We start from the raw sequence: 10,002 nt of genomic DNA on the forward strand, positions 1-10,002 counted from the left end.
CACTGGCCCATCTCACCAAGCTGTGGTTAGGCCTTCAAGAATATCGCTATGATCACTATCTTCAGCAAAGTATCTGACTCAAATCCCTACCAGGGGAAATCTTTTTCTCCTTTTAATTTAGATGACACCAACAAAACAAACCTTAAAGCTTCACAACAATTGAATAATACCATTTCCATTTATTAAAGCATATGTGTGAATCCCCAGCAGGAATATATTTGATCAGTTCATCAAAGTTAATCATGATAATTCTATTAAGGACATCTTAATTGGGAACAGTACAAGAGAAAATGTCCTTTAAAGGCTGAATTAAAAATTAATTAAAACTGTGTGGCAAAGTATATATTCTAGCTGGTTTAGTACAAAATTATTTGCAGTTCTAAGTATCTTCCTGAAGGCTTTTTCATACAACTTTATTAATAAACAGATGCCGACTGTGTAACAAAAGAGCAGGGCACTGGAAACAGAGCAGAAACTACTAAATTTTGTACTCACCAGTGAAAAGGCTCTTCAAAGAAAGCAAATGTCAAATAGAAATGAAACCACTGTATACTAAGGAGTCAGTGTAACCTGTGAATAAAAACAGGAGACTGGACAGCCTACTTTGCAGGAGCACAAAGAAATTTCTTCCTTTTTTTGGGAGGTGGAGGATGTTGTTTTTAAAGGCAGGAGCACGAATGTCACTAACTGTCAAATGCTTATCATTTTAGAAAGAAGAGATGCTTTCAAAATTATTATTAAGATATGTGTTACCCAGTTATACCACGTGCCAAAATACATCACTGTACAGCAGCCTCAGTGAAGAAGATTAAAGAGTGACATGGAGATGCTAACAGAAACCATTAGTTTTATAATAAACATCTTCATTCTGATATTCCAGTAATATATGAAATAGTTCAGGTTATAAAGAAGACAAAATCTGCTATAGACAAAAGAAGGTAAAGATTTTTAGTGTGTGTATAACTTTAAAATCACTTTGCCCCTTCCCAATGGGATTAAACCAATCTTACCAGACATTAACAGACACATGGAATTATCTGGAACTGCTCACCACTACTTGCATGACCAGGTTTAGCTTTACAAGAAACTCTAAGGAGAGTTCTATTGCATTTCTTGAGTATAAAGGATATCAGGCAGGAACCAGAAAAACCAGGTCATGGACATCCAAAAAACTGAACTTAGCAGAAATGCTGTGGGAAGATACCTCAGATTCTTGAGTCCCACAAGTTGCCTGAAAGAACATTAAAAGAAAAAAATATTTTTCAAAATATATTTGAAACATAGATCATGGAATATAAATCATCTGGTTTGTTACTGTAAAAACTTCATGCACACAGTTTATTTCAAGTCTCTCAAAGCAATCAAGAACTGTCACCCAAAAGCATTCTTTATCCATATATAGAGGGGATAAACAATGCAAAATAAAACTGAAGAGTGCTCTGTTCCAGCACAGTATTACATATGAGAAGTGCGGTAGGACTGGGTGAAAAGTCCAATCTCTGTCTCTTTGCACACAGATAGCATTGCCATATCAATGACCACTGACTGGGGCAGGAAAAGTAAGAAACAGCTCAGGATAACACTGGGTAGTCTAGGGAGCAGAAGGAGAGGGGATGGCTCATTAAAACTCATTTTGTGACAGAATAGAGCAGGAAAACATTGTGATAAAGCACATTTCTGAGCAGATACCTCACTGTCTACCAGATGTAGATGACCAATACTGCTCTTTGACATTAAAATTAGCTAACAGACTGGGTCACCAGTTTTTTCCAAATCTTTCAGTGACAAGAAATTATTATTGTGTATACTTAAATACATTCCATTTCTATGGTCATTCATTCTAAAAAGTACATATATTTAAATTCTTCACACACCATGCAACCATTTCTCAAGAGATATCTTTTATATTAAATGAAACTAAACTCTGAAAAGAATTATGCATCAGACACTTTTTAAAGTGTCTTTGACAAGTAAGTACATAAACAGAGAGAAAAAGCCACAAACCTCACAAACAGAGACATCCCAAATAGCAGGCTGAGAAGCAAACCTCCTTTTAAAAGCCAAGAATCAGAACTTAAGTTCATGACGTATCCAATGGCCCACATGAATGTCAAGGAAGATGCCAACATCAGGAAGAGCTGTTAAAATTATTATTGTTAAAACACAACAAAGTACTCAAGCAGGTCTTACTTTAAAGTATTCAGTTCACGTAATAACAAATGCTGAAAGACTCAAGATAAGACAAGGCAACACATCAGTACATCAAAAGCAGGGGTGATGTATGACACAAAACCCCCCACCCAAACCACTCCTAGGTGCTTTTAAAGAATTCTATTTTGTGCACCCAGTTTCAGAAATTACTCTTGTTGGAGTTAATTTGCATGTCATTCTAAACAGAGCATGCTCTAGTTTTATTTTCATTAGTTATTACCCGGGAAATTACCTCATATTTCTCTACTATTTTCAGTAACCTGTTACTTCTCCTGTTTCTCATTCTTTCTTCCTCTTGTATCATATAAACCATGAAGTTATTCTGACTTTGATAAGCAAGGTCAAGCGGTGTCTCTCCCTTTCAGAACAAAGAGGGTTATTTATTTGTTTATTTATTTATGTACTTAACACATAAACAATCTCACTTTTAAGAGAAGCAAGAAATGAATATAGTTAAAACAAGACTAACCGGGCAGTTACTTCCCAGCCCCACCTCCCCCACTATTTTTTAAGGCAAGGTAAGCTAAATTCAGAGTGCCAACATGCTTAAATCAGAGCGTTGCAGTTCAGAAAGCTGACACTTGTAAATAGATTGAATCTATTTATCTGTTGGACTGCCTCCAATAACATATCTATATAGCCATGGGAATCGATACTTTCAACATTTATACCTCTCACTATCAGTTTCTACAAATATTAAGATGAAGCCTTTAATATGTGATATGTACAACAGGCATTGCCAAACACCAGCTTTGACAGAAGGACATCCACCTAATTTGAAGTCTTTATGAATCTGACTGGACACTAAGAAATGTATTTTTTAAAATCTGCCCGAGTCCTCATGACAACATTTTTAAGTAGGAAATAGCCAAATTAAGAAATGAAAAAGAAATGAAACAAGGCCCCAAGAAAATGAAACAAAAAAAGGTGAGGGAGGCAGAATCTGCAAAGGACACAATTACTGTTGAGTGAACCTTTATATTCATACTTAGAGCCACACCTCAAGAAAGGTGCTACCTCCTTTTGGGAAAGACTAAGAACACCTGCCCCCTGTTATAATTTACATCCAACATGGAGAGGACTGAGATTTTTCTTTACATTCATTTTACACATTCATGCCACATGGGATGAAATATCACAAAGGAAAACATACCTTGACATTTTTTATGTCCAGGCTAGCACCAGCTTCCAGCAACAGATCCACTGCACTAGTATTTCCTGAGGCTATTGCCCAATGAAGTGCAGTATTCTTTTGAACATTGTCTACAGCATTGAGAGAGGGGTTAAACTTTAAGAGAAACCTCATGGGTTCTGGTCTAGATGAAAATAAAGTATAAGAGTTAACAAACAGAAGATAATCTGGACTGGAAATGAAACTTTTGAACACTTTATAAAACAACAGCTCCCATCTGTGAAACAACAGCAAGTATATAATGCCTTCTCAGAACAAGCTCATCAATGACAGATCCACATTTAGAATTCCAGACCTGCCCTGGAAGTTTTTCTCCAGACTATGTTACTTTACCATTTTAGCAAATATGAGGTATATCTTCTACAACACCATGTGTAGCTTCTATCTCCCCATTTTATTTGTTCTAAATGCATTTCACTGCATCCATACACATTTATTTTCATTTTGCAGAAAATACAATAAGGCTGCAGATGATTCAACCACAAACCTAAACTTCTTCTAGAAATTCTTTTCACTTTCTTTGCTATATCCAATGATCCATTCCCAACTCCTGATCTCTGAAATACTGCGTATTTTAGTACAAATGGAAGGGAAAGGAATGTCAGTTAAAAAAAAAAAATAGTAAGGAAAAATTCCCCTCACTGCTTCTTGAGTACAATACAATAGACTCTTCTTCAGTTATTTTCTACTTACCCAATGGCTTTTTGTGCTGTTAACATTAAAGGTGTTTGTCCATTGAAGTCTGTTGTATCTACGTTCTAAGAACAAGATAACAAGCGATTACTAGTGATTTCAGGGAACAATGAAGTTCGGGGCTATACAACTGGCTTAGCTTCACTAATCAACAGAAAATGCACAGAAACCAAATTATATCAGCCAAGAAGCCAACACTCATTTAAAATTTCTTCCTCCTTCTACAAGTCTTGTATGTCATTCCTTTCAAAATATTGTGAGTTTCCATTTAAGGAAATTTTTAAGGGAGAGACTCCACTAAGGATATTTTTAAGTGAATCATGTCAATCATATTTCTTGTCCTCTTTTGCAAAGAAATACTATAAATAAGAAAGACCTTGTAAAACAATGCTAACCATCTTCCTTGTGTAAATAGATGTACATAACAGATGTACAGAAAGTACACAAAACATGCTTATTAAAACAACAAAGAAGGATTATGTATCTCAAGACATTAGTTAGATATCTAACCTAAATTTTCTTCCTTCCTCTTTCTTACCTAATTTTCTTCCTTCTTCACAACAAAGTTTCCTTGTTCCCTGCCTCCATCTATCCTTACATTAGAGCAGATTTACTGAAAAGAATTAATCACTTGGATTTTTTTAGTAGATGATAGGTGGCCAACAACTTTATTAAGCCTGCGATATACACCACTATACCTACATTCCAGAAGTCAGTTACTCTCCCTAAAGAGAACTTTATGAGAAAGAAAATAAACTTAACAAATTTTTAAATCCTAAGACTAGCTTGTTTCTCAGAATCAGCCTAGATCATACAAGAATTCTCCTGTCATTTTTATTAGCAAATTGTTATACTTGTCATTAATTCTGCTCATTTCAAATATAAGCTAAGAGACCTCAACTACCATGGATACAATACAAAATTAAACACAGAAATTTCTAATGAAAATTCAGACCTGGTCTGATCATTCATTCTGCATTCTTCAATTGATGGACAACTGCATAATTATTAATTACAAAACCGCAATCAAATCATAAATACTTCATGCTGTCTATAGATCATATATTGCTTTTTGATCCCAGGTTTAAAAGCCACTGGTTATTTCCCAGCACCACAAATCTGCACAGCCTTAACAACACTCCTAAATACACTGAAATGTAGGTGAGTCTGGATGTGGGGGATGACAGGAAGAGGGAAGAGTATAAGAAAAAAATAATACATACAAATATAAAAATATCCAAGTTTGTCTGTACCTATAGCACAGAAGAATAGGTGTAAAAGAACTGCTTTTCATCTAGGAAAAAAACCCAGTTAATTCTGAAATGTCTCCTACACACAGGCAGCTACTCATAAGAAGAAAACATTTTGGGCATCAGCAACATACCTGGCCTTTTGATATGAGGTAGGCTATGATGGGCATGTGTTGGAACAGCACTGCTAAATGAATGCTACTGAATCCTTCCCCATCAATAAGACTGGGATCCGCTCCACATTTCAACAATAACATGACCATGGGAAGGTGTCCTTGTCTATAACGATATGTGAAATGAAACTATAGAGATGATTTTAAAAATTGATATTTTATTGAAAGCATTGCCCTTATAGTTCTCATAGAGACCGCACAAAAAACAGTTTTCTCTCAGATTCTCATGGCTTTTTCAGCAAATCATATTCAATATATACCTTATTGAATGAGCCTAGGGCAAAGTGTTCATTTAGAATACAGAGGTTATTCTACAGTAATTTCTCCTCTGAGCAGTCAGCCAAGTCTCTGACTCTGGCAAAAGACTGATGGTCCAGAAAGAAGCACTGATCTTCCAATGGGAGAATTTGCACTCGGACAAGTTTTCCCAGAAGAATTATTTCAGCATATGTTTTCTGCAGCCAAGCAGTGCTTTGTTCTGCGGATCTCAGGAAACGCTACCACAGCTGTCAATACCGACAGATTTGCAATTAGTGGTTGCAAGCAGCATTACCTAATGGCCCAGTGCAGGGGCGTAGAATTCAAATCTCCACCGAGCTGATCCACTACCGCACCTTTGGAAATGTAATATCTGTGTAATAGCAACACAGGAAGGTCAGGAACAGACATAATAAAATAGCAAAACATGATACGAATGGTAACACAGCTAAAGGAGTAAATGACTCCTAATAAAAAATTCACTAGAGAAGCAAACGGACAGAAGTGCTTTTGCAGTAAATGACACTGTTTCAAGAAAATGCTGAAGAAACAATACAGTCTTTAGCAAGGTACTTCTAAAATCAGCTTTCACCTTTGTTAAAAAAACCCACGAAAATAAAATTATTTCATGCAATACATGATTTCACATCTAAAGAAACCGCACAGTCTTTACATTCCAGTGACATCGACACAAAGCTAAGCGCATCAAAATTTGAATTCTACCCTTTTCTTCTCAGGCACCGGGTTCCTTTTCCAGTACAAAAGCAACAAAGTGATTATAGGTAACAGTGGCAGAATACGCTCTGTTACTGTCACAGGGACTCCCGGCTTACTTCACCAGCTCCTGTCTGTTGTTTATTGCTGCCCAGTGAAGAAGAGTCACATTTTCTTTGTCTGGTTGGCGAACATCATATCCTGCTTCAACCAGTTCTTTGCATCGCTCTAGCATTCCATACCTTAAATGAGAGGGGAAAAAAAAAAATCAATTTACTTATCATCTCTTCAGTATTCTCCAGTCTGGAAACAGTTGCATCCTAGAGAAAAAACACATATCAGAAAGATCACCCAGCAGTTCCTACTTGAGCAAATTCCACATTGCATTCAATGGAAGGCTTGTAAAAAGAATGAGGCTGTGCCTTGATGAGAAGTTTCTATTTAAAGAAAGCTGCTTGGAATGCTTTTATTTACAATAGCAACTGTAAGTGATTTCTCTTCTTCCACTACTGGGAGAAAACGAAACTGAAGACGTTTCCTTTGTAAAATATCCAGCCTGGCTCACATTTGAGGACACTCCCATCCATTGCAACAACTTGCACCCTCAGAATATGTACTTACTGTGTAGCCTTGACAATATCACAGCTGCTGGGGTCTTCAGCAACGGGATATGGGCCTGGGAGACCTTGCTCTCCATGGGCGCTCTGCCTGTTGTGCATATGGGGTCGATGAGGCCCGTGGCAATGGCTTTTACACTGTCAGTTAACAAAACAATTATTAACCACTGGTATTTATCGGCTGCACACCACACACACCGCCCTCTTTACCAGAAGCACTCACTGTGTGTGTCAGGTTCTGTCAATACAAACGAAGAGGTTAATTCAAAGCACAGGTAAAACCACCTGGCAAGAGACTAATCCTTTTATTCAGCAGCCTGCAGAGCTGGTTCCCGACACAGCAGCCTCAGCCACAACAGCGCTGCCACACCAGAACCAACACCTACGGCCTTGCGGAGGGTTTTAAACGCACTTGGGAGCCGCAGTGCCGCCCGTGCAGCCTGAAAGCCCATGCGAGGGAACAGACGAGGCACACGCAGGGCACGACACGGACGGCTCTTGCCCGGCAGCGCCCGCCACACCCGGCGGCACCGCGGCCCGGCCCTCGCCACCTGCCAGGGGCCCGCGGCCGCGCTCCGCACCCCCGGCCCGGGCAGCGCCGGGTCCCAGCCCCGCTCCAGCCCCGGCACTGCCCGCGGGCTCCCCGCTCACCGCCGGGCCGCTGCCCGCCATCGCCGCGGCCCCGCGCTTCCTGCTCCCGCTTCCTGGGCACGGCTGCGGGGCGGGGCCGGGCACTCACGGCCCGGGCGGGGCGGGACCGGGGAAGGCCAGGGGAGCCATTCCTGAGCTGCCCCGGCCGCTGCGGAGCCGCTTGGGCGGGCAGATCGGCAGCTCCCGGGCTTGTTGAGCTGTGCCTGAAATGGCTCCTTCCCTTTTACCGAGGCAGCCACAGCGAAAAACTCTCTCGTTTTCGCACAGGATCCCCCCGGCTTGTGTCAGACAAGGACCCTTTTCTGCTGGCGAATTTTTCGGGGGGTTGTGCCTCCGCAGCTGGAAGCGGTCCCTTGGTCAAGGCTCTGGAGCACAAGTCTGATGAGGAGCGGCTGAGGGAGCTGGGGGGGCTCAGCCTGGAGAAAAGGAGGCACAAGGGGGACCTTCTGGCTCTCCACAATTCCCTGAAAGGAGTAGTGCCACCTCCTTGCTGGCATGGTTGCCACAGGAGTTCAAGGCCATTTGGGAGCGTTTCCACCCGTGGCCGAGCCCCAGTGTCCCCTCTCATAATGAGCGCAGGGTGAGGGAGGAGCCGCCATTTTAGGGCAGTCTGTGAGGGGCAAGTGGTCACCCCGCGAAGAAATGGGGATAACCTGGGAAAACACCCACAGGTGTCAAACACCCACAAGCTTCCCAGGTGAGGTGGGACCCTGGCAGCCCCCAGAGCGATGCCATCTCCTCTGGCCTGAGGACAAACCCCGGCATGGGGTGACCGGAGACCGCCAGCTCTCGATGGCTCTGGGCCTGGGCAGAGCAGGGAAGGGCCTGAGGTGTCCCAGGGCTGTGGAGGACATGGGGGCCTCCTGCTCCTGGAGGAAACGTGCCATGGCTCTTGGAGAATTGGAAGTCATCACTCACAGGTCATCAGAAAAGGGGTAATTATCACCCCCAGCTCAGCCTCCAGACCAGGGCCGACACACAGGACTCTCGCCATCCCCTCACAGTGGGCTCCTGGCTGGAAGGATCACAGCTCAGGTCAGGCCTTCAGGTAGAGGCTTGGAGAGCCATTCAAGGCACAAGAGGGTCAGCAGCCCAAATAAAAGGGAAGAAAATGGAAAGAGCAGGCACATTTATGAATCGTGCCGAAACCGGGCCAGGAGACACTTCAGAGACAGAGTCAGAGAAGTGGGTATTTGCTTTATTCGGCACGCCGGGTGTGTGGGGATCGCTCCTCCAAACACGCACACCGGTGCTCCCTACAACACAGTATTATGGGTTAAATTATGAATATTCATCACATTCCTTGGGACAGGCACGGTTGTACAAATGATTTCTCGGAAGTCATTAATATCATTAGCATACGGGTCACGCATGCGCTGCGTGTCCTGGTGGTCGCGCTGAGGAAGGCCTCTCCTCTTCCTCGGGGGTCTTTCTGACGAAGACCAGTAGTCTTCCTCACAGTGCACTTTTCACCTTTCTCCCTGGGCATGCGTAGTCCTTTGAGGAATGATTCAGCGGTCTCTGAGATAATCCTTGTGCCCTCTATCTTGACAAGATTAGGGCGAATTCGGTTTCTTAGGTTTTGTAATTAACATCTGCTGTCTGAACTAACATTTGCTGTCTCCCAATAGTTAACTTGTGCTTACATGAGTTAGCTATTGACCGCCCCTTCCTCATTTATGAAAAAGTATGGTTTTTTCCCAAAGCCTGTATCGGTAGGTCAGGGCAGGAGACAGAAGGTGGCACAGGTTTGCAGCTGGCACCTGCCCACAGGGCCAGGGAAGGCACCTGGGTGCTTTCCTGTGGCTAGACTGGTTACTGCACTTTCCATCTCCATCAGTTGTTTTGAGGCTAGAGAAAGATTACTTGGGGGCTACAATGAGCCCAGCACCATGGCAGCAACTCCAGCATCCCAACATTTCCCATGGGCTCCATGCCCATGGCTTACGAGGCTGCAGACCCAGCTGGTCAAAGGCCCAGCCCTGCCTGCCATTTCAGTGGAGGAAAGAGGAAGAATTTTGTCAGGGCTCAACGTGAAATGACCTTTTGCCATTTCTGATTCTTCTCCCAGCATTGGAGAGGAGCAGCATCTCTGTGCCTGCCACCCGCTGGCCCTTGGAACGCACACATGAGCCCAGGTATCACTTCAGGTGAACCCAAGTGGCCGCGTCAGTTTGACAGGGCGGCTGTTGTTTCACTGTTGCATTTCTTGGCTTGTTACAGCCCCTCCTGCCTGTACTACA

At 42.6% G+C, this 10,002-nt stretch overlaps 1 protein-coding gene across 4 annotated transcripts in view; it reads right to left on the minus strand.

Annotated features, from left to right (window-relative positions):
- Window positions 1-7,860, minus strand: part of ZDHHC13 (zinc finger DHHC-type palmitoyltransferase 13) — a 41,462-nt gene extending 33,602 nt beyond the window's left edge. For 3 of the 4 annotated variants that reach the window (XR_005601963.1, XM_039552324.1, XM_039552323.1), the window contains exons 1-10: window positions 7,760-7,860; window positions 7,113-7,246; window positions 6,611-6,733; window positions 6,073-6,150; window positions 5,481-5,625; window positions 4,097-4,161; window positions 3,365-3,527; window positions 2,444-2,569; window positions 2,005-2,138; window positions 1,131-1,231 (exon numbers count right to left, since the gene is read on the minus strand). Coding sequence is in view for 3 of the 4 variants with exons in the window: in XM_039552324.1 (XP_039408258.1) it covers window positions 1,131-1,231; window positions 2,005-2,138; window positions 2,444-2,569; window positions 3,365-3,527; window positions 4,097-4,161; window positions 5,481-5,625; window positions 6,073-6,150; window positions 6,611-6,733; window positions 7,113-7,246; window positions 7,760-7,780 (1,090 nt within the window). In the remaining variant the exon portion in view is untranslated. Of the gene's footprint in view, window positions 1-1,130; window positions 1,232-2,004; window positions 2,139-2,443; window positions 2,570-3,364; window positions 3,528-4,096; window positions 4,162-5,480; window positions 5,626-6,072; window positions 6,151-6,610; window positions 6,734-7,112; window positions 7,247-7,331; window positions 7,621-7,759 lie in introns of those variants that run through there. The other variant, XM_039552325.1, reaches the window with a different exon arrangement.
- Between the last annotated feature and the right edge of the window lie 2,142 nt (window positions 7,861-10,002).

This window comes from Corvus cornix, chromosome 5, assembly GCF_000738735.6.
Source record: "Corvus cornix cornix isolate S_Up_H32 chromosome 5, ASM73873v5, whole genome shotgun sequence".
Classification (NCBI taxonomy): domain Eukaryota; kingdom Metazoa; phylum Chordata; class Aves; order Passeriformes; family Corvidae; genus Corvus; species Corvus cornix.